Source organism: Macaca thibetana, chromosome 2, assembly GCF_024542745.1.
Source record: "Macaca thibetana thibetana isolate TM-01 chromosome 2, ASM2454274v1, whole genome shotgun sequence".
Classification (NCBI taxonomy): domain Eukaryota; kingdom Metazoa; phylum Chordata; class Mammalia; order Primates; family Cercopithecidae; genus Macaca; species Macaca thibetana.
Genome location: NC_065579.1, coordinates 32777530 through 32803909, shown reverse-complemented (window position 1 = coordinate 32803909; position 26380 = coordinate 32777530). Strand labels below are relative to the sequence as shown.

Genomic DNA, 26380 nt, shown 5'->3' with positions numbered 1-26380 from the left:
GAACTTCTATTGCAGTTCAAGACCAAAGGTCGTCTGCTGCAGAATTCTCTCTTGCTGGTGGGAGGGTCCCTCTTCTGCTCTATTCAGACCTTTAACTGATTGCATGAGGACCACCCACACTGGGGAGGGCAATCGACTTTACTGAAAGTCCACTGATTTAAATGTTTATGTCATCCAAAAACACCCTCACAGTAACAATCAGAATTATATTTGACCACATATCTGGACACTGTAGCCCAGTCAAGTTGACACATAAAATTAACTATCACATGTACTAAAGTTTTTGAGCAGGGCTATCAGCAGAACTGACTCTGGTAAGATAATTCAACTGCGAGGCAGTGGGGAGGAATGGAGGTTCCGGGAGGCAGGAAGACCAGTTGAAAGGCTATTTCAGGCCGGGGGCAGTGGCTAACGCCTGTAATCCCAACACCTGGGGAGGCTGAAGTGAGTGGATCGCTTCAGCTCAGGAGTTCGAGACCAGCCTGTGGAACACGGTGAAAACCTGTCTCTACTAAAAATACAAAATTAGCCAGATATGGTGGTGCACACCTGTAAGGTGAGGTGGGAGGACTGTTTGAGTCTGGAAGACAGAGGTTGCAGTGAGCCGGGATTGCACCACTGCACTCCAGCCTGGGTGACAGAGTGACAGAGTGAGACACCCTGTCGCAAAAAAAAAAAAAAAAAAAAAAAAAAAAAAGACTATTTCAATGCTCTGGGTAAGACATGAGGGACTGCACCAAAAAAGTGACAATGAGAAATGACTCATTTAGTATCTGTTAAAGTATGAATGAATGGATTCTGTGACTTTACAAAACACACACTTTATGAGAAGCTAGCATTTCCTCACAAATCTCCAACATAATGTAGAATGGGTAAGGAGGTTTTCCATACAACATAAAGGGAGGGAAGTGATGTAGCAGAGACATACAGGTAGTTACTATAGATACGGAGATACAGGTAGATACAGAGATACAGGTAGTTACTATAGATACGGAGATACAGGTAGATACAGAGATACAGGTAGTTACTGTATTCCCATGCTCAAGAGTCTTATGCCTGCTCTGTGGGTAACATATGCCCACCTTTTACTCCTTCTAACTCACAGCCTTTCTAGAAGATAAACTATAGTACCAACATGGCAGTCTGTTAGCTGCTCCCAATATCCATTCCCCGCTTCGTCCTTAAAACAACCTTGCCTGGCTAGCTAAAAGACTCCAAGTCAAGCCTCCCTTGCAGCTACCTGTGACTACCTGACCAAGTTCTGGCAATGAATGGAAAATGTGTTGTCTGGGACTACCAAGTAGACTCTTTAAAATAGAAGGGACATATATCCCTTCCTCATTTCCTCCTTCTGTCTTGAAATGCAGATGTGATGGCTGGAGTTCCTGGAGCCATCTTCAACCACGAGGTGACGTGGAAGATTGGACTCAAATACCAGGATGTGAGCAGCAAACAGAACACTAGGTTTCAGATGACCATGAAATCACAGCACTAATTCCGGACTGCCTAATTTAGGTCTTCGGTTAGTTGAGAGACGGAATCCTTGTGTGTTTAGGCCACATTTTTGAGTTCTGTTGCTTACAATCAAACATAATTCCTAATTGATAGATGATACAGCTATTATTTTGTGCACAAAAAATGTAGATTTCAAAATTTCAGGCCACATACCTTCGTCCATATATTTTCCTATGGCCTTGGGTGTTGATATGTGGCTAGGCAGAAGAGGAGCCCACATAAACTAATACAGCACCTTACACCTCATGATTTCCTTCCAACAGCTGCTCTCAATAAAGAGCCCACTGCAAATACTTTCTACCACCTTGGATGAGTGCCCAGGTCAGTGTGAAAACAGACACCTCCCCTTCTCTATATAAGGAGAACCTTCACTAAGCTGGCCTTACCCTGAAATCAAGAGACTTAAACTCAAAGAATGCAAAAACCTCAAAAGATTTTGATGTGCCACTGCTTTTAGAAATAACACAAAGCACTTTCTCTGGGGTGTGGTGCTTTGACAAAGGGTTGGGGCATACACTTGGGGCTTACAGTGAATTGATGAGCAGAGGGCATCTTTTTGCTACTTCCATTTAAACCACTTCCTCAGGCCGGGCAGGATGGCTCACGCCTGTAATCCCAGCACTTTGGGATGCCAAGGCGGGCAGATCACTTGAGGTCAGGAGCTTGAGACCAGCCTGGCCAACATGACAAAATCCCGTCTCTACAAAAATACAAAAATTAGGCTGGGCGCAGTGGCTCACATCTGTAATCCCAGCACTTTCAGAGGCCAAGGCGGGCAGATCACGAGGTCAGGAGATGGAGACCATCCTGGCTAACACAGTGAAACCCCATCTCTACCAAAAATACAAAAAATTAGCCGGGCATGGTGGCTCACATCTGTAATCCCAACTACTCGGGAGGCTGAGGCAGGAGAATTGCTTAAACCCAGGAGGCAGAGGTTGCAGTGAGCCGAGATTGCGCCACTGCAATCCAGCCTGGGCGACAGAGCGAGGCTCCGTCTCAAAAAAAAAGAAGAAATATTAGCCAGGTATGGTGGCACACACCCGTAATCCCAGCTACTTGGGAGGCTGAGGCAGGAGAATCACTTGAACCTGGGAGGTGGAGCTTGCAGGTGTTCACTGTGTTCTTAAACTCCACAAGGTCATCCCACTGTGTAGAAATGAAAACTCCACCTACAGCCTGCACTTCCAAGCATTTCCCACTTGGTGTAAAGGGTGGTGTCCTGTCTCTCACATGTGGAGAGGTTCCTGCAGCATGACGAACCCCAAGTTGGGAATATGCAGTCCCACCAGGTTGGAAGCAGGGTATTCCAAGCTATGGGAATATTTGTAAGTCAGAACCACTTGAAGGCCCAGAGACCATAAATCTCTAAGTCTTATCCGTCATTTACTTCTCAGCATGAATAATTTCACCGCACTCCAGCCTGGGTGACAGAGCGAGACTCCGTTTCTAAAAGAAAAGTAAAAATAAACCACTTCCCCAAAATGAAACCTACGAAGTAGGGCTTCCTAACCAGAGCCCATCATTGCCTTAACTGAAGCAAACAGGTGCTCCATCCTGTACGAGAAGGTAAACTCCCCAATGCCCACGAAAGTTTTAAATGGAAGAAACTAACAAATATCAAACTAATAAAGGCCATCAAGAATGGAGAAGGGGAAAGAACTGGTGGGAGGCAGAAACAGGAGGTGGCTGGAGGAGACAGGGGAAGACATAGCTGAGGAACCCACATTCTAGAAGATTCTTCAGAAGAGACCCAGTTGATGTGGCCTCCCATGAAGCCCTTCAGAATTCTACCGGGAGCTGACTAGCTCTCAGCAAAACCAAGCTAGTGAGGGTTGGTGGGGGACAGAAAAAAATCCTAGACCCAGCTCCTTATCTTAGAAACTCAATTTCGTCCCAGAACCACCAGGCTTGGGAGTAGCTAGAACAGCAGCGCGAGCATTTGCATGTTTTTAATATCACTCAGCTTTCCTGGCTGTGTTCACTTGTGCCCGCTCAAGGCTACAGGCTAAGGAATGACAAAGTGGGAGCCAGGGTCCCTGCACAGCTCCACATGCCGTGGATTCAGGAACCCCAAGACAGGGCAGCTGACCCCAAAATTACTTTTTCCCTCTGGCAGATCAACACTACAAATTCCCTTTTGGTAGGGCTGCCAGATTTAGCAAATAAAAGTACAGGCCTTCCAGTTAAATCTGAATTTCAGGTACACAGTTTTTTTAGCTTATGTACCAAATACGGCATAGAACAAATTTATACTTTAAAACATAATCTGAAATTTAACTGAAATTCCTGTGTTCTATCTGCCAATCTTACTTCTGGCTTAAACTCCACAAGGTTATCCCACTGTGTAGAAATGAAAACTCCACCTACAGCCTGCACTTCCAAGCATTTCCCACTTGGTGTAAAGGGTGGTGTCCTGTCTCTCACATGTGGAGAGGTTCCTGCAGCATGACGAACCCCGAGTTGGGAATATGCAGTCCCACCAGGTTGGACGCAGGGTATTCTAAGCTATGGGAATATTTGTAAGTCAGAACCACTTAAAGGCCCAGAGACCATAAATCTCTAAGTCTTATCCGTCATTTACTTCTCAGCATGAATAATTTCATCAGATTCTTCAGGGTAGATTTTCATAGAAGTCACAACTGGGAGGGCTCAGGAAGAAGTGGAAAAGAAAGGAAGGAAAGCAGGGGCATCCTCTGAGTCAGGAAAGGAACAGAAGGTGCACCAAGAGTGCACAGCCATCTGGCCAGGGGCCCAAACCTCGTTGCCAAGCAACATAAAAAGGGCAGCCTGTGTCGATGAAACTCGTAGCAGAAATACAACCTATGGTCTGATTTCCTTTAACTGAAAAATTCATCACTCTACCACTCTTGCCAGGGAATGCCTGTGGTTTACAGAGGGGAAGGGGCTAACCACGTCCATGCAATCATTTTACTGAAAGCAGGGTACAGTTGAGAAGAAAGAAGGAAACATCTGAAGAGCATCGTGGTTTCAGGGAACCCAACTCCACACCCTGTTTCCCCTCTAACCACTATGCTGTGGTGACAAACCACACCTGTTAGCTTCAGAAAGAACACTGCCTGCCCGGAAGCACCAACTGGGGCTCAGCCATGCCTCTGTGAATAGCAAAGGAGACAAGAAAAAGGGAGTTGCCCATGACAAACCTCCCAAATGACAAGGTGATAGAGAGCAGCTCCTCCAGCCCAATGCTTCCTGGCTAAGACCTGCCTGCAAACAGTCCCCCATGCGGGCTTCCTGCCACCTGCCAGACGGAATGGGGTGGAATGCAAGTGGCCCATGGCACCACCAGAAAAGAAAACCTAGGCCAGGCGTGGTGGCTCACACCTGTAATCCCAGCACTTTGGGAGGCCGAGGCGGGCAGATCACCTGAGGTCAAGAGTTTGAGACCAGCCTGACCAACGTGGAGAAACCCTGTCTCTACTAAAAATACAAAATTAGCTGGGCGTGGTGGCGCATGCCTCTAATCCCAGCTACTCAGGAGGCTGAGGCAGGAGAATTGCTTGAACCCAGGAGGCGGAGGCTGCGGTGAGCCAAGATCGTGCCATCGCACTACAGCCTGCGCAACAACAGCAAAACTCTGTCTCAAAAAAAAAAAAAAAAAAAGGAAAAAAAGAAACAAAAAGAAAAACTCAAGATCAGCAACACTGTCCCTGCTCCAGCCCCAGACGCCTGAGGCAGAGCCAGCCAAGCAGGAGGTGCAACCCTTCTGGCAGAAGCCCAAAAATCTACTTCTCTGTGTCAGGAGCTTTGACCTGGGTGGAAAGCTGCCACTCATCTCCCTCCTGACCCCGTCCTAATTCAAGATCCCAAGCTTCCAAAGTGCAGCTGCTTCTTTCCCAGAATCTTCAGCCAAGACTGTCAGGCAGGATGCCGTCTTTCAGGCAAGAGAGAGTTAAGAGTCCACGCTCCGTTCTTGCCATAAATCTCCAGGAACTCTGCTTTGAGACAGATGCCCCGTCATTCCACTACGTGCCCTTACTTTGGGCAGCAGGAATGACGCAGTTCCCAGGAACTGGCCTGTGGCCACCCAGGGGGAATGTGTCCAGGGCCACAGGGATGAACGTCACTGAGCCAGACCTCCTCACCCAAAGTCCCGTGGCAAGAAGTGCCCCCAGGCAGGCAAGTGGCTCTGTAGAAATGAAAGTGACTGGGAAGAAGGAAGGCATGACAAAGCCACGCTGAAGTCCTAGCAGGAACAGGGCAACATGAGGGGAAAGGTCCCAAGGATTCCAGATTCTTGGAACAAGAGCCTCTCAGTTACCCCAGCCCAGAAGAGGCAGAGGCACACAGGGAAATAACTGCATGAATGAGCTCAAAAACTGCCTTTAGTCCTAAAAGCCTCTCTTTCCAAGGCTCTGGCTTCCTTACCCACATTCATATCCACACCTCCACACCGACCCCTTCCCTCAGATCTCCACTCTTCTGTCTTTACCAGCCAGCCTCCCTCTTGTGCTTCAGAGTGTGCAGTGTGCCTTTCCCCTCAAGCCTTCCTAATGGGCAGCATCCCCCGCCAATAAACACACACAGTGACACACTCCCTGGCTTCTTCCCTTTGCCATCTACATCAGAGCCACGTGGTTCAGCGCACTAACAAATAAGCCTCTCCGTGTGGCTCTTGGCAAATACAGTCAGTCCTCTTATTCACAGCTTCATATTTTTTAATTTACCTCCTTACTAAGCTTTATTTGTAACCCCAAAATCAACACTCGCAGGGCTCTTGGGGCCATCCATCCACATGCACAGAGTGTGAAAAAATGAGCCACCTGATACATACATTTCTGGCTGATGTCCAACAAGAAGCTACTCTGCCTTCTTGTTTCGGCTCTCATACTGAAAACAAGTGTCCTTTCCTCGGTCCTTTTAGTGCTGTGTCTTCGACATTTTTGTGCTTTTTGTTGATGATTTTTCTCTATAAACTGGCCTCCAAGTATAGCAATTAAGTGCTTTCTAGTGCTCCTAAGTACAAGAAGGCTGTGATGTGCCTTATGGAGAAAATACTTGCATTAGACGAGCTTCGTTCAGGCAGAAGTTATACCACTGTTGGCTGTGAGTTCAGTGTTAATGAGTCAACAAAACGACACATGCAGAAAAAGGAAGAGGAAATTTGCCAATCTGAACATTAGTTCACTCTAGTTAAGTGCTAAAGTAACATCCGTTGTGCATGATGAAGCTATGGAAAAAATGAAAGTGCGGCTGGATTTGTGGATTCCATCTGGCACTAAGCCTGCGAGGTCACGAGAGATTAAAAAAGCAGAGTGGACAGCATCATCATGAGGCTAAGAGCCAAAGAAGTTTACCGTCACATCACCCAGAGTTAGGAGAACATTCAACCCTTTGCAACTAGTGTTTTATTATCAAGACATATTGCATATAATTGATTATAAGAAACATACTAAATAAGGGGTCTTTAAACAGAAACACACATATAACAAAGTTATGTATTGATTGGCTGAAAAAAATGTTGTGACCAGAGGCTCTTAGGAACCTATCCCTCTATTTCCCCTAGGAGCAAAACCTTGGTACTTGCCAATTCAGTGTCTGTGGCAACTTTATAGAATATGACTACCACAGATAATGAGAATTGATTGTATCTACCTCTGCCTTAGCACCACCTTCATGTAGATGGAGTTCGTGGAGGATACAGACCAACTGTATACTACACAATGGCCAGCGCAGACAAAGGGGAGATGCTTTTCTTTGCCAATCCCCTGGCCTGCTATAATCCTCCCATAGTCTCACTCCATATCTCAAATGGAGAAGTCATATATATATATATATATGTGTGTGTGTGTGTGTGTGTGTAGGGGTGTGTGTATACACACACACACACACACCCCTATCCAGGTCAGTAACAAAGATTCTACTTTTGCTCAAAACAGCCCATCCCACACCCTTTTATAAGACTGCCATGAGGGGAATGTCAGCTCCATAAGGACAGGATCTTTGTTCTACGCTTGATAAGTCAACAAGTGGCTACAACAACACCTGGCATACAATAGGTGCTCAGTCAATAGCTACTGAAGAAAAGAAAATAATAAATTTTTTAAAATCCCCACCCAGACCTGTGAAGTAATAACCTACATTTGACATATCCTTGAGTTTATATCCCACCTTTGCAGAACATCAGCCTCTCCAGGCTCTCATCCTCTCATTCTCCACTTATGAAATGTTTTTCCTTTTTTTTTTTTTTTTTTTTTTGAGACAGGGTCTCACCCTTTTACCCACACTGGAGTGCAGTGGTGCAATCACAGCTCCATGCAGCCTTGACTTCTCAGGCTCATGCAATCCTTCTGCCTCAGCCTCCTAAGTAGCTAGGACCACAAGCAAGCACCACCATGTCTGCTTTTTTTTTTTTTTTTTTTTTTTTTTTTTTTTTTTTTTTAAAAAGAAATGGTGTCTCACCATGTTGCCCAGGGTGCTATTGAACTCCTGGGCTCAAGCAATCCTCCCACCTCAATCTCCAAAAGTGCCAGGATTACAGGCATGAGCCACCACTCCTGGTCATGGAAGGTTTTCTACAAACAAAATCAATGCCTAGAATTTCCCAATAAAGGACCACTATAATACTCTGTTCTTCTAGGATTAACATAATAGTTCAGAAGATTAATTGATACGCTTGACCCATTTCATTTCATTCGAAACACAATTCTCCATCCATTCAAGGCCCATGCCACACTATACCTTTGAGCATAGAGTGCTTTTGATCAGTCAACAGGTAAGTCAGCTACTCCCTCCCTCATCATTTTCGATCCTCCAGCACATTCTGTCCTCACAAATAACTCACTATGCACTCAACCTACCTGGGCTCACTCTTATACACCTGGCACAATCTATCTTCCATAGCCCCCTCCCAGCCAGGAGAGGCCTGTTCCCTCTTCTACCAATAGGTTCTTTGTGGTGGTGATCTTTTTTTTATTACGAGGCAGCACGTTCACCAGATACTCAACATTTGGTAGAAAAATACATCTGGGATAATCTTACATTTGTTGGATCCAAATGCTTTACACGTACTAATTCAATCGCTGTAGTTAACTGCAAAAGTAGCTAGAATACTTTGCAGGTAGAGTTTATCGTTCCCAACTCTTGAATTTGGACTGGCGCCATGACTGACTTTAGCCCATAAGATGTTAATAAACATGAAACAAGCAGAGGCTTGAAAAGGGTTCACCCTTTTTGTTCCTGGAATCTCAACACTGTATGAAAATGACCAGGCTAGCCTGGTGGATGAAAGATACATGTGGCCCAGTCACCCCTGCTACCCTAGCTGACCACCAACCAACTGCTTGATAGACAAGGCCAAGATCAGCCAGCCCTCCTGCAAAACCACCAACTGATTGTAAATGTGAGAGATCAGCTCTAAGCCCAAGATCAGAAAAACTGGCCAACAAAACCATAAGCTAAATAAATGTCTTAAGCCATTAAGCTTTAGGGTGGTTTGTTTCATAGCAAAAGCTAACTGATAATACAACTTTTCTTTCTTTTTAAGAGACAGGGTCTCACCCTGTCCTCCAGGATGGAATGCAGTGGCACAATCATAGCTCACTGCACTCTGGAATTCCTGGGCTCAAGCAACCCTCCTGCCTCTGCCTCCTGAGTAGCCAGGAATACAGGCATGCACCACCATGCCTGGCTACTTTTTGTAGAGATGGGGGTCTCACTACATTGCCTAGGCTGGCCTCGAACTCTTGGCTTCAAGCATTCCTCCTGCCTTGGCCTCCCAAAGTGCTGGGATTACAGGCCTGAGATCCCTCAACCAGCCAACTCCATTTTATGGATGAAAAAAAATTGAGGCACAGAGATTAGGTAACCTGCCAAAGGTCCCACAGCCTTTAAGAGGTGAGCCTACAAGTCACTCTACAAGTTTCAAATGCTTTTCCACTCCTTTAGAAAAGGACATCTCCTTTTCTAAAGGAGGTTATATGTAAGACATGGCCTTATATGGCCCCATAGGCACAAAACAGGTAACTTTCAGCACTGAATAACCCCCACTATTTTGCATTTATGCTGCCCATCAAGTTTGCAAAGTGCTCTGCTCTCTTCTGACACATTCTAACCATTCAAAAATAATAAGTGTTGCCCAACGTCCATGGATGAATAGATAAATAAAATGTGGTATATACATTCAGTGAAAGGAAATTCTGACACATGCTGTAACATGGATGAATGTTGAGGACATTATGCTAAGTGAAATAAGCCAGTAACGAAATGACAAATACTATATGATTCCTCAATACTTACATGAGGTACCTAGGGTAGTGAAATTCACAGAACTAGAAAACAGAAGTGGTGGTTGCCTGAGCTTGGGAGAGGCGGGGAATGGAGAGTTAGTGTTGAACGGGTACAGAGTTTCCGTCTGGGAAGATGCAAGGGTTCTAGAGGTGGATGGTGGTGAGCGCTGCACAGCAAGTGAATGTGCATCCACAGTGTGAATGTCTTAATGCCATTCTTAAGAACGGTTAAAATGGGGGAGAGGCAAAAAAGAAGAGTAAAAATGGTATATTTTGTGTTGTATATACCTTACCACAATTTTCTTAAAGAGGAGAAAATAAGGGTTGGGACTGACAGCGATAAAATGACAGGTCCAAAGCCACTATTAGACCAGTCAGCACCCAGGGAGCCAGGTAAGCAAGATACACCCTGCTTTTCAGCGTCACTGAGTCAGACGGGCTCTGCCCTCATCAGACTGCTCCCCCATCACATGCTGAAGGCCAGATGGGCTGGCAGATATGTCAAAGCAGATATGCCAAAGCTTAAAAACAAGCTTGGGCTCAAGGACAAAAACTCTCAAATCAAAGCCAGTGCCCTGCCCCCAACCTGGCATAGAAAACACACATCATGTTCTACCTCTGCTTGGCAGAATTTGGACTTGGTTTTCAAGATCACAGAACTGGATCTGACTCATTGGCTGGAAAATGAGCTCATATCAGGAAAAGTAAAATTTTTAATGAACCGGTACAATTTCTACCAGCCCAACAATTAGATTTTTTTTTTTTTAAGTCAGGGTCTTGCTCTGTCACCCAGGCTGGAGGACAAGAGGCATCATGGCTCACTGCAGTCTTGAACTTCTGTGCTCAAGCAATCCCCCTGCTTCAGCCTCCTGAGGGCTGGGACCACAGGCACATATCACTATATCCAGCTAATTTTATAATTTTTTTTATTTCATATAGAGACAAGATCTCACTATGTTTCTCAGGCTGAAATTACAAATCTTTGTAAACTCTTCACAGAAAATCAGGTGTAGGAGGTTTTTCCCTTTCAAGTACCCTCAATTGAGATGCTGAATAGACATGGATATTCCAGACATATAAAACCACCACTACACTATCTTATTTTTCTTCAAATAGCATACGTACTTTTATTTCAAAATATTCACAAAGTTAAGAAAAAGTGCAGTACAAATAACTTTTTGCATTCAACCATTTGAGTGAGGACCTGATGCTCCATCACCCCCCAAATACTTTTTGTAGTTGCTATTTCCTACAAATAAGGACTGTCTCTCACATCATAATAATGTAACCATCAAAAGTAGAAAACGCATTGATACATGTGTAATTATCATGATTTCTTTTTTTAAAAAATGGGATATAAATAGTAAGAGAAAGTACTGGGACTTATTTTCTTCTTTTTTGTCTATTTTCTAAATTTTCTATAATAAATTCTACTTTTTTAATGAAGCCGAAACCCAAGCTCATGCTGGGATTCCGCTGTCAAACACACTATCTCACTTAAATCCTAAGGCCAACCTCATGAGATAGGCAGGGCTGTTCCCTTGACTGCCAGCATTTCATGAACGAGGACGCAGGGACCCTGAGGATACAGAGCCTCCTGAGTCGAAGTAGAAGGAACTGCTATCTGAAGGAGTCTCTCAGGCACCATTCCCTGCTGTACATAGCCAGAGAGGTTTGTAAATATAAAAAGGAAGGGGGTGGGGACAAGAACAGAGGAAGAAAACAGGAAGCCCCACTTGGCAGCAGCTGGAGGTGGACATCGCCCCCCTCACCATCAGGAAGGTGAGAGGAACATTCGCACACAAACAAGCTCATCCATCTGGCCTGAGCAGCCCGTCCTCCACAGAGATGAAATGTGACATCCATGCCCTGCCTCAGCCTTTGAACATCCTTCCAGTTCCTTCGCTATTGACCAACAAGGTCCCTTGGGGTTGAGGGGTAGGAGTTAGGTTAGGAATCTAACCTTTTCTACCCTGCTTCTTCCTGCCCACCTGCAAGAAGGAAGGAGATTACGGGGAGGGCTTGCAGGCATAAAGCCAGGCAGGACGCTCTCAACATTCATCTTCATCTTCGGCTCTGCCCATTAAGAGTGACTCACTCATCCCCAGGACCTGGGCATCATCTGATTCGACCAGATGACTCAGTGCCTTGCCCAAGGGACTCAGTAATTGTCCTATTGTCCTCACTGGCCAAGAGAAGGGATGAAGAGATGGAGAGGTGCCACCATCCACTGCTTCCCAACAGACTAGGAGCCTCCCAGCCAGCTCCCTCCTACCTCTTTTGCCATCAAAGAAGATTTGGGGTGCAGAAGAACAGGGAGTGGTGTGAAATCCGCTTCAGGATGTGTCACAGCCAGCTGGGGACCCACCTGCTAAATGGGATTTGAATGAACCCAACCCAGACAAGGCTGGATTTGCCAGTCATGCCACTCTCCATCTGCTTACCTAGCTACCGGGTGGGAAAGAGGCTGTAAGTAAAGGAGCAACGGATAGGAAAAGCTCATGACTTCAAGGGAGGGCAGGGGAGGAACCTCTGGTCTGTTGGCGGCTCCCCAACATCATTCACTAGTTTGTTCATTTATTGATTTATACACTATTTGAGCACCTTCTGTATACTGGCATTGCAGACTTGGTAAGGAGCCAAACGAATGAAACTCTCTGCCCTTGTGGAGCTTCACTTACTGTAAACAAGTAAATTATAACAGGTCAGATGGGGAGAAGGCCCACAGGGAAAAAGGGAAGCAAGGCATGGGGGCTGGGGCTGGCAGGGATGGTGGGCTGGGAATTGCCATTTTAAATGTTAGCCTGAGAAGGCCTCATGGATAAAGGGACATTTGAGCAGAAACCTGAAGGAGATGAGGAATCACGCTATGAAAATACCAGGGTTAGGACACCACCAAACAGAGGAAAAGGCAAGTCCAAAGACCTGAGGCGGGAGCACGTTTCACATCAGCACAGCCAAGAGAGCGACCTGAATCAGAGGACCAGCCTCGAGAAACCCTGACACAAAGCCCCCTAGAGCCATCTCTGCCCCCACACCTGAACTCGGGGACCAGGCAAGGGAAACTTAAGGTAGAGAAGCCGCTTCCGCGACTCCAGCGGGATGTTTTAACAGAGCATCCTTCAATCATTCTGCAGCATGGGCACATGGCCTGCTTTTAATAGACACGCGTGTGCTAAATGGCATCACAGAACCATAAATCCCCGTGTTAAAGACTTTCAGGAAAGGAGGTTTTCTGAATTCCTCGATATTTATCCAATGTTTAAATTAAATCCTTAGAAGCTTCTCCTCAAACCTAACCTGAACCCTCCATACTTCTGTTTCAGGTCAAGAATGATACAACCTCGGCCTACAGTGGGTAGGACACATCCTCAACTTGGGGGGCATCTCAAAGATTGATGCAACATGGACACTTTGGAGGGGGAATGCCTCCGGGTGCTGGAATCTGTGGGAATTGGAAAGTCCTTTTTAGAGAAGGGTTTCTTCTCCCGGAACGCTAGAAGCCTGGGCGGGGCCCAGCTGGAAGTGGAGAAAGGGAGTGGCTGCTGCTCAAGGCTTGTACAGACCAACGAGCCATCAGAACTTTGAAGTGTACAGTCCAGTGCACCAGGCCAGGGAAGGAAGGAGGGTTTCAGGGAGCCACTCTGTCTAGGAATAAAGGCAACATATCTGGCAAGGTCCAACCAGAAACTTCAGCTCAGGGTTCGGAGCACAAAACCCAAACACACAGATAGGATCCTGGTAGAACTCCCAAAGCAACAAGGGGCTCCCTTGAAGAGAAATTGGAGAGATGCATGGAGATAGGGGAAAGAAGAGGAATGGTTAAGTCCTGGCCTCATTCTCTATGGGTCTATCTTAATATATTCCTAGATTTCTGGGACTTAATTTCCAAAGGGTCCATCCTACTGATATCTCCCCTACAGTACACAACATGCTGTGCACATACACAGTAGGTGCTCAGAAACTTTGCGTTGCTGTTGCTAATTTTTTCTTTTCTTTTCTTTTCTTTTTTTTCTGAGACATACTTGTGCACTGTTGCCCAGGCTGGAGTGCAGTGGCACAATCTCAGCTCACTGCAACCTCTACCTCCTAGGTTCAAGCGATTCTCATGCCTCTGCCTCCCGAGTAGCTGGGATTACAGGCGCCCGCCACCACACCCGGTTAATTGTTGTATGTTTAGAAGAGAGGGGCTTCAACATGTTGGCCAGGCTGATCCCAAACTCCTGACCTCAAGTGATCTGCCCACCAAGTGATCAGCTTCCAAGAGTGCTGGGATTACGGACGTGAGCCACCATGCCCAGCCTCACTAAACATCTTCTTACAAGTGGACACTTTTGAAGGCAGCATCCTCTATCGTGTCAATAAACACACCACAGGGACAGCACTGGGTCATTCGCTAGTGAACTACAATTTGGACGAACTGCTTAGATCTTCTTGGGAAATCTGAACTCTCATCTCAAGAAGCATCACAGGGTTGGTGATTCACATTAGCTCTCTAATTGGGAAGCCCAAGTGGGCTGAGGAAGGTGAATACAGCCCCCAGCCCAGGGCCTGCCACACGGCAGGTACCAGTAACTATTGGGGGCTCTTTACCTTCCCCGTTCACAGGGCGTGGCTATCAGAGGCTGCAGGTGACACAAGTGGCACATCACGTCACACAGCAGCCAAAGGAAGACCAACTCCTAAACCAGAACCCATTTCCACACAGCCCCCAGCAACCGCCTGATCACAGCTCCCCTCCGCCACTCCCTTTCCAGTCTGTTTCACCGCTTCTTATTTGGGCTCTCAGGACAAAGAACCAAAGTTTCAGCAGGACGATGGCCACGGAAGTCAGAATCCGCTGAGGAGTGTATAAGAACTCACCTAGCTAAACACTCCCAAGAGTGAGGCGAACACGAGGGAGGAAGCGCATCTTCCTACCGCTGCCTGACAGGTTGTCATTAGGAGCGGAGGAGGAACACGTTCTGGACATGTCCCCGTAAGCACACCCAGCCCCAGCTCAGGGAGCACCCACTTGCAGGGTCATCCAAATGCCAGCACTCACACCCTATTAATAGTGTCGAGCACTGAAATGAAGCAGACTGCAGTGGGGTGGGTCACTGCAGATAAGACATATAGAACTCAAGCTCCTAGCCTTCAGCAGGAGATACAGAGTCAAAGGCACCCTCAAAACTGAGGGGTAGGGAGGCTTGAGGGAGTGGAGACATCTATGGGGCTATCTTACCTGCCTCGCCACCCTCCGTGCCTCCCAGTAGGGCTTGGAGTCTTCCACAGCTTTGCCAATTTTCTTCACCAGTTCGTCCAGTTTCACCGTTGCTTCAACCAGAACAGAGCGGAACTTCTGACGAGCATCCTGCAGCCAGGGGAAACCGAGGAAACACAGTTCAGGCTTAAGAAGGGATCTGCAAACACCTACCGGACCTAGACAAAAACACCAACAAAGGACTTTACCCAACATACAGACCTCTAAAGTAGCACCTTTGTAAGACAGTGTCTAGAGCAGCACCGCCCAAAAGAGCTTCCTGCCACGGCGGAAACGTCCCATGCTCTGCACTGTGCAGTGCAGCGGCCACCAACCACGTGTGGCTACCGAGCGCTTGGAACTGGCTGGTGTGACTGAGGAAAGGAGTTTTTAGTTTATTTAATTTTAATCAGGCCGGGCGTGTTAGCTCAAGCCTGTAATCCCAGCACTTTGGGAGGCCTAGGCAGGCGGATCACTTGAGGTCAGGAGTTGGATACCAGCCTGGCCAACATGGCAAAACCCCATCTCTACTAAAAATACAAAAATTAGCCAGGCGTGGTGTCAGGCACCTGTAGTCCCAACCACTCAGGAGGCTGGGGCACAAGCATCTCTTGAACCCAGGAGACAGAGCTTGTGGTGAGCAGAGATCATGCCCCTGCACTCCAGCCTGGGTGACAAAGCACAACTCTGTCTCAAAAAAAAACAAAGTTTAGTGAGCAACAACGCAAAGTTTCTGAGCACCTACTGTGTATGTGCACAGCATGTTGTGCACTGTGGGGAGATATCGGTAGGATGGACCCTTTAGAAATTAAGCCTGTCTCTGCTAAAAATACAAAAATTAGTCGGGCACGGTGGGGGGCACCTGCAATCTCAGCTACTCAGGAGGCTGAGGCAGGACAATCATTTGAATCAGGAGGCAGAGCTTGCAGTGAGCCGAGATCATGCCACTGCACTCCAGCCTGGGTGACAGAGTGAGACACTGTCTCAAAAAAAAAAAAAATAATTCATTCACTATATTTAAAATTTTTTAATTAACATGGCTAACAACTACTATATTGGATAGCATGGTATAGATTAAAAAGCTTTGTCCAGGACCTCTGGACAGCATGTTGTCAAAGCTCAGGATTTTAATCAGAGACATGGATTCAACGCTGACTAAACATCTTTCTGGGGAAGAATGTCCAGCCGCCTCTGGCAGCTTCAGTCCAAATGATGCTGTCAATGTTAAACACTGAGTGCAAATTTATTTATTTATTTACCACATGCCAGACCTGGTCCTGGGCCTTAGGCGTGGCCCTGTCTCCAGGGCACTTATAGCCTGGTGGGTGAGGTAGGTACTACAGCCCATTCCAGAAAAGTCAGCGACAAGGTAGGAATGGTCCAGGCGCCATGGAATTCAGCAGGGAAGAATGGCACCAGACCATGTATCAGAGGGAGAGTCACAGGAAACTTCCAGAGGAGTACAAAAGTCCAAAGCATGAATAGGAATTCGGGGGAGGGAAAGAAAATACTGAGTCCCAAGCAGGCAGCAGAGCCTGTGTCCAGATAAGAGGGGAATGGGAACAGCATGGTGTTTGCAAGAAACCAAAGGAGGCCGGAGGTCTGGAATGTGGAGAATGGCAAGAGATAAGGGGTGGCCATCTATCCTGGCGACAGCAACTAGTAACTTGGACCTTGACAGGAGTTAGGAAGGCAAAGGAGGACTGTGTAAGGCTTAATCATGTTGTAAAAGTCAAGAAACCAGATCCAAGAGGTATGAGAGAAAAAAAAAAAAAAGTTAAATAAGTTAGTCCCAGGTCTAGGAAGACCTATTAGGAGGGATCAGGTCAGTGACTCAAACCCCACATCCCCCCTACCTCTCCCTCAGTCATCTGCCTGACAAAGCCACACCTAGGGGAGGGAGGGACACATGCATAAGTTTTAAAAAAATGGGAAACGGAGGCCAGGCACGGTGGATCACGCCTGTAATCCCAGCACTTTGGGAGGCCAAGGCGGCTGGATCACCTGAGGTCAAGAGTTCGAGACCAGCCTGACCAACACTGAGAAACCCTGTCTCTACCAAAAATACAAAATTAGCTGGGCGTGGTGGCACATGCCTGAAATCCTCAGCCTCAGGAGACTGAGGCAGGAGAATCACTTGAACCTGGGAGGCAGAGGTTGCAGTGAGCCGAGATTGCTCCATTGCACTCCATCCTGGACAACAAGAGCTAAACTCTGTCTCAAAAAAAAAAAAGGAAAATGGCCAGGCACAGTGGCTCACACGTGTATTCCCAACACTTTGGGAGGCCCAGGTGGGAGGATCGCTTGAGCCCAGGAGTTCAAGACCAGGCTGGAGGATATAGTAAGACCCTGTCTCTATAAAACACAAAACTAGTGGCCAGGTGCGGTAGCTCACACCTGTAATCCCAGCACTTTGGGAGGCCGACACGGGCAGTTCACGAGGTCAGGAGATCGAGACCATCCTGGCTAACAAGGTGAAACCCCATCTCCACTAAAAATACAAAAAAATTAGCCGGGCGTGGTGGCCGACGCCTGTCGTTCCAGCTCCTTGGGAGGCTGAAGCAGGAGAATGGCATGAACCCAGGAGGCAGAGCTTGCAAGTGAGCCAAGATGGCGCCACTGCACTCCAGCCTGGGCAACAGAGTGAGACTCTATCTCAAAAAAAAAAAAAAAACACTAGCTGGGCATGGTGGCCTGTGCCTACGGCCAGGGCAGGAAGATCGCTTAAGCCCAGAAGGTTGAGGCCACAGTGAGCCGAAATCACACCACTGCATTCCAGCCTGGACGACAGACCCCGTCTCAAAAGAAAAGAAAAGAAAAGAAAAGAAAAGAAAAGAAGAAAAGAAAAAAAAGAAAAGAAAAGAAAAGAAAAGAAAAGAAAAGAAAAGAAAAGAAAAGAAAAGAAAAGAAAAGAAAAGAAAAGAAAAGAAAAGGGGAAGTGGATACTCCAAAGGAACAACACATGATCATCAGCTATGGGGCTGGAGACTAAACACCCACCTGCTGGTAAAACACGTGTTCTATTGGCTAGAGGGGCCTGCCTCACAAGTAACTATTGGAAAAATGTTATTTTATTTTTTTTGAGACAGAGTCTCGCTCTGTTACCCAGGCTGGAATGCAGTGGCGTGACCTCGGCTCACTGTAACCTCTGCCTCCCGGGTACAAGCAATTCTTGTGCCTCAGCCTCCCAAGTAGCTGGAACTACAGGCGTGTGCCACCATGCCCAGCTCATTTTTTTTCCGTATTTTTAGTAGAGATGAGGTGTCACATGTTGTCCAGGCTGGTCTCAAACTCCTGGCCTCAAGTAATCTACCTGCCTGGGCCTCCCAAGGTGCTGGGATTGCAGGCGTAAGCCACTGCACCTAGCCAAAATTTACATGCAATTGCAGGGGTCTCATGGGGGTAGAGGAGGCTCTGATCAGTTCTAATGCATCCCGTCATCCCAAGCTGCGGGCTTGCTAGATGGGTTTGAACATGCCGCCGGCATTCCAAAATATGAGGGTAAAAGCTCTACCTCCCATGGGAGCGCCTCAGCTCCCGAGGCTGGATCCCACATCCAACACAGGCTTTGCCCCCTTTCCCCTGGTTCTGTGCCATCATCATCATCCTGATTTCTTCTGCCTTCTCCCTTATCAGACCAGGCTTAGGGTCATCCGCTGCGGCTTCTACAGGCAGAAAACAAGACTAGCCTTGTTCTCGGGGGAAGTGCTCAGCGAATAGAGAAGCCCCACAGAGCTTCTACAGGACTTGGTTTCCAGCAAGTGGGAAGCAGCATGCTGTCAAAGCCCAGGATTTTAATCAGAAACACAGATTCGATGCTGACTAAAGTTCCTTCTGCAAGGCCCTAAGCAGGGCCTTCTCTATGAACCATTTGTATTACCTATAAAATTGTTACTTTCCATCCCATAGGGAGGGCTCTTAGAAGGAATCAAGAATACAAATGTAAAACATTTAACAATTTCTGGGCACACAGTCAGTGCTCAATAAATGTATACAATTTTTCCTCCTGGTATAAAAAGAGACCCCGAGACCCTATTAAAAACTACCCAGGGAGTTTCCCGGAGACAAGGGCACGGCGGACATAATAACCTGTTACAATGTGCAGGCAGCCGCTTTGCAAGATGCACTCGCATGCATGACCGCATCCTCACGGTCACCTCCCTGGTGGTGGGCAGTGCCAGTGCTATCCACATTCACACCACTAAGAAAACTGAGGGCCAGATTGGTCAGCGTGTGGCCTGTGGCAGGTCACATCATCCCCTACGCCCACTCTGTTAAATGAGAACTGGGCCCCAAAGCAGTGGCCTATGGGCCAGTAAGCTTAGTACATTTGCTGTGCAGTAAATGTCAGGGAAAATTCACATTAAAAAAAAAAAGTGAATTCTCAAATTTTTAGTTTAAAGAAAGAAAAATAGCTAGGAGTAGAGCAGAAGGTGCCCCCTTAGGCAGGGGTTACCGTCCTCTCCAGTCCCTATCACTCTGGTGCCTGAATCACTCATTCAGGTTCCCTGCCCGGCGGCTAAAGACATCTGATCTGCCAAGAGCTCTTTAGGGCACTGGTGAATACAACCCACCAACACTGCCTTTGTGGAGAAAGAAGGATGGATACAGGGCACAGACTGACTGACTGCTATGTGGCAGGCACTACTGTCAGGGCTTTAGCCCCACCAATTTGTGCAATCGCTAACAATCCTAACAGGTAGGTGCCATTGTTGTTATCCGCATTTTACAAACGAGGAAATAGAGGCAAGGAGAAGAAAGGTAACTTGCCCAAGGTCACAGAGCTGGGAAATGACAGAGCAACAATTAAAGTCAAGCAGTGCTAAGACTACTTATACACACTGAGCAACAGACACACGGCTGAGAAGGCCACCCAACCCAAGTCAGACGTGAAGAAAGGGGATTCCAACAGACAGAGAAGGGGTCATTCGACCCTCCAGCATGGACAGGCTGGCCTGGTAGGGGCTGGAGCCAGGAAGCCTCCTGGGCCATATAAAGGCATCTGAACTTCATCCCATGAGCAATGGGAGACCATGGCATGGTGGGGGGAAGGGGAGATTATTTCTTGTTTCCTTCTTTGCAGAAGATTTTCTGGCGCTAGTTCATCACTGAAATCCTATGTCCCTCTGCTATTCTCTATTTGCCATTTCTCTTCCTTTGGCCATCAATCGTATCTCAAAATTGAACCTTTTAACCTGGCTCTGTGTGGTGGCTTTTCTTCCCATAGGGTTACTTAAGTCTCAAGTAATTTATTTCCAATGCACCCTTTGTCAGAAATAATTAAAGAATGCATTCTACCACAAAAAGGAAACATAATCATAGTTTACTAGATGGCTCAACTGTGAACAGCACTTACCTAGCTGCAATAAGGTACTCAAATACTGACCACCATGGATTCTGTTGAGAGGACAGGAGATAGGAAAAGTACGAGACAGAGGGTGAAAAGAGACAAAACCTCATCTTCCACAGCAGGATGTCAACAGATAGTCACCCAAACGAAAAAAATCAAGAAGTCGCCACACAGTACATACTACTTGGTCACAGAAGTAAATACCTCCATCAGCTAAAATATATTAAACTAATATAGTTAACTGTCTAGGGGAGGAAAAACAGGGGTAGGGTGGGCGAATGGGATAGTATAGGGCTTTTTGTTTGCTTTATTTGTGTTTTTGTTTTTTGGGGGTTTTTTGGGTTTTCATTTTCACTTGATCTTAGCCGAAAGACCGAGAAGCGATGGCGTTTTTGTTTTCTTAAGAGACAGAGTCCTGCTATGAGGCCCAGGCTGGAGTGTGGTGGCTATTCACAGGCATGACCATATCACACTGTGGCTTCAAACTCCCAGGCTCAAGGGATCCTCCTGCCCCTCCCAAGTAGTTGGGACTACAGGTGTAGAACACCCTGCCTGGATTTTTATTTCCAACTGTAAAATACCATAGATTTTTCTAAGCAAGGGCATGACCTGATCAAATTTAGGTTTTACAACATTGTTACCTGGGTGCAGAGTATGTTAAAAGACCCCTCGGGTGATTCTGATGGGCAGGTTCAGGGCCCGTCAGTCTGACTGATGCCCTTTTTGTGACTATCTGTGTTAAGTGTGTGACCATCAAAGGGTATTAAACTCAGAAGACTCGATTTGACATCAGCGTTTCCTTCTATAAATGAGGTTGTGCTGCCAGGAATGATGCATGACTGGCTGACATCCAACCACCAACAAGCCTATTCATCAAAGATGCATTGAAACTAAACACAAAGCCAGTTCCCGCCCCCGCCCCCCATCCCCGTAAGAAAAAGCCCACCCAGCTGTTACCATTCCACTGAGGGTCACAGCTACTTGGGTAACAGTTCCCAAAAGTACTGAGGTATGAGAGGCCACAGACCAAAATCTTTCCTATCCCCAGCATTACAGCCCTAATATTCCTTGGTCCTCACCCCCACCTCTCAGTCCCTAGTGATGTGACAGGGCCTGGCCACAGTCATACTCCTAGCCACAGTGACTGTTCTGTGAGCAGGGGCAATAGACGTGACCCATCACAACCAATGAGACTTCATTTTGGGACCTTTCTGAAACTGTCAGAGGAACTTTCTTCCACTGAGATGTTTAAGAGGATGGAATGAAAGCCTACAGCAGACAGCAGCCATCTTGGCACCATGAGGGGAGAGCCTGACAAAGAAGAAAGAAGGGAAGGAGACCCCTAGGAGGTCCCAGTGGCACTTGGAGCCTCTGGACCCAGCAACGCCTTACAACCTACCCCTATACTCCTCTTCCCTGAGCCAAGACAGGCCCCCTTCCACTATCATTCTATTTTGTTCAAGCTAGCTAAAATTGTATTGCTGTCACTTGTAGTTGAATTAAGCTTTAAACATGCGATTGAAAGATACACCTTATGGAAGCCATATTAGCATAGCATAGGAAAGCAAGGGCCAACCAACCCACAGTCTTTTTTTTTTTTTTTTTTTTTTTTTTTTTTTTTTGAGATGGAATCTGCTCTGTCGCCCAGACTGGAGTGCAGTGGCCAGATCTCAGCTCACTGCAAGCTCCGCCTCCCGGGTTCACGCCATTCTCCTGCCTCAGCCTCCCGAGTATCTAGGAATACAGGCGCCCGCCACCTTGCCGGGCTAGTTTTTTGTATTTTTTAATAGAGACGGGGTTTCACCATGTTAGCCAGGATGGTCTCGATCTCCTGACCTCGTGATCCGCCCGTCTCGGCCTCCCAAAGTGCTGGGATTACAGGCATGAGCCACTGCGCCCGGCCCCAACCCACATTCTGTAGCATGGCAAAGCACTGTAATTAAATACAGTTTGCTGGAGGGCTTCTGCCCCTGACAATAAAGCCATGTGTATAAGGAGCAGAGTCTGTAGAATTTAGTTCAACCTAGCTTTTATGAAGCATTTCTTTAGATACATCTTAAAGCTACCTTGCCACAATTGAACTTGGGCTTTTTGTCTTGTTTCTTAGTTAAAGAAAAGACTTGACCGTGATTCTTTGTCTCCTGCAATTACAAGCAAATGTGTTTTCCAAGATCAAAGTGGGGGTGGCTTCAGGAATGTCCAGAGAGAAGAGTAAGCTGACTGCTTTCCCTGCAGGAAATGAGCCATGGAGAGGAATAGCTCAAAAGTACAAGCTTATCTGAGAGAGCGAGCAGATCTTCCACCAGTCAAGAAAAAGAATCCATTTACCATCCCAGGGCTGTTTACCAGGGGAATTTTTAGATCAGCACTTGAAAGATTTCTCCAACAGTTTCCTCTGCTTGGAGGAGGCCTCAGCTCTTCAAATCTGAAAAGTGTGTTTCATCCATTAGGTGACTCAGACTGAAGGTAATTTATTCAAGCAAAGAATTGCTGGGGGTGGCAGAGTCTCCCTGTTTGACTGTGTCAGTGTGTCAGACACACAGCCCTGTGTCAGATAAGAGCTCAAGCTAAAGCACACCAGCCAGCACCAGTATACACTGGAAGCAGCATGCAGGTTGAACATGCAGCACACAGGATGAGTCCCTGTTTTCTGGCCAATCGCTCACCTGCTCACCTCAATTACCTTGCCTGGAAACTGAGAATCGTGGCTTTTCCTGTTCACAGGTGTCCCCAGAATTAAGCGAGATAAAGATGGGATGGTGGTGTTTAAAAAATAACTGTCCTACATGTTAGAGACAACACCACATACTTCAAAAGATCCTTACTAATGCCATTTACAAGTATACCACTTTCAGTTGTCAGAAAGAGGTTTCACAGGCATTATCTGAGACACACAACAACCCTGTAAAACAGCCTCAGCCAGAATTTCCATCCCGAGTTTACAGATAAGAAAACTAGAGGCCAGGTACGGTGGCTCACTCCTGTAATCCCAGCACTTTGGGAGGCTGCAGGCACATCACCTAAGGTCAGGAGTTCGAGACCAGCCTGGCCAACATGGCAAAACCCCATCTCTACTAAAAACACAAAAATTAGTCGGGCATGGTGGGTGCCTGTAATCCCAGCTACTTGGGAGGCTGAGGCAGGAGAATTGCTTGAACCCAGGAGGTGGAGTCTGCAGTGAGCTGAGATCACGCCACTGCACTCCAGCCTGGTGACAGGCACTCTGTCTCAAAAAAAGAAAAACAAAAGAAAACTGGAGCCCTGGAGTTCCAGGTGACCTAATCTCTTTGCATAAGGTCACAGGACTAGTAAGTGTCAAGTGTTAGATGAAAGCAGACATCTTCAGTACTTTTTGTTCTTTGTTTTTTGAGACAGGATCCCTCTCTGTTACCCAAGCTGGATGCAGTGTCGCAATCACGGCTCACTGCAGCCTCCACCTCCTGGGCTCAAGCAATGCCCCTATCTCAGCCTCCCAAGTCGCTGGGACTACAGGCACGTACGACCACACCTGGCTAATTTTTAAATTTTTTGTAGAGATGAGGTCTCACTGTGTTGCCCAGGTTGGTCTCAGACTCCTGGGCTCAAGCAATTCTCCTGCCTCGGCCTCCCAAACTGTTGTGATTACAGGCGTGAGCCACTGCGACCGGCCATCTTCAGTTTTCTAGTCCAGTGTGCCAGTCACTTCACCAGTGGTTCTCAGAGTGTGGTCTGGGAAAACCACTGGTGAGGGTGGGGCACCTGGAAACCTTTTCAAGGAGTCTGCAAGATGGAAGCCATTTTCATTAATAAAGACTTGCCATTTTCACTGTCATTCTCTTATGAGTGTTCAGGAGAGTTTTCCAGAAGCTACCTGACAGTGACACGGCAAGAAATGACACGAAATGCAGAAGGAGGTGAGAGAATCAGCTCTTCTATTAAAGCCAGACATTAAAGAGATTTGCCAAAGTACATAAAACAATTACTCTTTCGTTGAATTTTTTGTTTGGAAAAATAGTCCTTTTTCATAAAATATATTATTTTTGTTAACATATAATAGGCCGATTGTCCTTTTAATGAATATAGACCTTTGAAATAAATGTCTTTTGATTTCTATATGGCGAATATTAATACTATCCACAAAAATGAAGCTCTCTGGGGTACTCAATGATTACCAAGAACGTGAAGGGGGACCTGTAGCCAAAAAGTTTCCAGTGTGCTGCATGCACCTGCCCTCGGGCCTGCTCTACATAGACCCCTCTCGAACCAAAGACAAGAGTGTACTTTCAATAAGAATGAAGCAGTTGTTCCTTCTCAGATCTTGTTTAAATGCTTCTGATTCTGTCAGAGAGAAAGACTCCAGAGAGTAAGGGACCACGATGTCTTCAGCACCTGAATACATTTGCTAATCTCTTTCTTAAAGAAAAGGGAAGCTAATCCAGGCGCAGAGCCTTCCATAAAGAGGGGAATCTGCTAGAATTTGATAAGGAGAACTATAAATCCACCGGAAACAACGTAACATTACTCTGAAAGTCATAAGCTGTACCCTGACAAGGTGGGCACTCCCTATGTATATATTATTCTTTAAAAAAACACCTGCTTAAAAAATGTATTTTCCGGCCGGGCGCGGTGGCTCACGCCTGTAATCCCAGCACTTTGGGAGGCCGAGACGGGCGGATCACGAGGTCAGGAGATCGACACCATCCTGGCTAGCACGGTGAAACCCCATCTCTACTAAAAAATACAAAAAACTAGCCGGGCGAGGTGGCGGGCGCCTGTAGTCCCAGCTACTCGGGAGGCTGAGGCAGGAGAATGGCATAAACCTGGGAGGCGGAGCTTGCAGTGAGCTGAGATCCGGCCATTGCACTCCAGCCTGGGCGACAGAGCGAGACTCCGTCTCAAAAAAAAAAAAAAAAAAAAAAAAAAAAAAAAAAAATGTATTTTCCTTTGATGGTTTTCCATGTATAGTAAGGATATTTCCTTTTCAAACTGAAGTAAGGCTGGGCGCGGTGGCTCATGCCTGTAATCCCAGCACTTTGGGTGGCCAAGGCGGGTGGATCACCTGAGGTCAGGAGTTTAAGACCAGGCTGGCCAACATGGTGAAAGCCCGTCTCTACTAAAAATACAAAAAAAAATACAAAAAAAAAAAATAGCCAGGCGTGGTGGCGGGCACCTGTAATCCCAGCTGCTCGTGAGGCTGAAGCAGGAGAATCGTATGAACCTGGGAAGCAGAGGCTGCAGTGAGCTGAGATCATGCCATTGCACTCCAGCCTAGGCAACAAGAGTGAAACTCCATCTCAAAAAAAAAAAAAAAAAAAACCTAAAGTAAAAACATGAACCAATTTAAAAGACAACATGGAATAAATAGCACACGCAGTCCCAGAATATGGCAAAAATGATGGCAGCAGCAGTAGAATAAGTGGAGTTAGGGAAATCCAGCCCTAGAATGATGGGAAAGTCTCCATTAGCAGGAACATACTAGAATTCTATGATAAAAGGCACTATGAAACCATCTGACTTACTGGCCAGTAGTAAAGGTACCTGAAATGTTCCATTCACTACCACTTTTAACGGCAAAACCACAATTACTTTTGCACCAACCTAATACAAACCATGCTTTCTTTTTACCCATCCAATCTATTCTCTAAGAGCACTTGTGGCAGCTACTAGAACACACAAAGAAACCACTTTAAATAGCGCTTGGGTGAAAAGGGAGCAAGTGCTCTCCAGCACTGGCTGATGGAACTTCTGTGATGATGACATGTGCTACATCTATGCCATCCAACACAGAAGCCACAGCCACTTGTGGCCAAGCAAACACTCGAAATGTGGCTGGCGCAACTAAGTGTTGTATTTTATTTAACTTCAAGGGGCCAGGCGCGGTGGCTTACACCTGTAATCCCAGCACTTTAGGAGGCCACAGTGGGAGGATCTCCTGAGTCCAGGAGTTTGAGACCAGGCTGGGCAACACAACGAAACCCCATCTCAACTAAAAATACATAAATGAACCTGGTGTGGCAGTGCATGCCTAGAGTCCCAACTACACGG

The 26380-nt window shown here is 46.6% G+C and overlaps 1 protein-coding gene across 4 annotated transcripts in view; it reads right to left on the bottom strand.

The window, feature by feature from the left end:
* SH3BP5 (SH3 domain binding protein 5) overlaps positions 1-26380 on the bottom strand; it is a 77437-nt gene that overhangs the window by 31651 nt on the left and 19406 nt on the right. For all 4 annotated transcript variants that reach the window (XM_050777717.1, XM_050777716.1, XM_050777719.1 and 1 more), the window contains one exon: positions 14989-15117. In XM_050777717.1, the coding sequence (XP_050633674.1) occupies positions 14989-15117 (129 nt within the window). The remainder of the gene's footprint in view (positions 1-14988; positions 15118-26380) is intronic.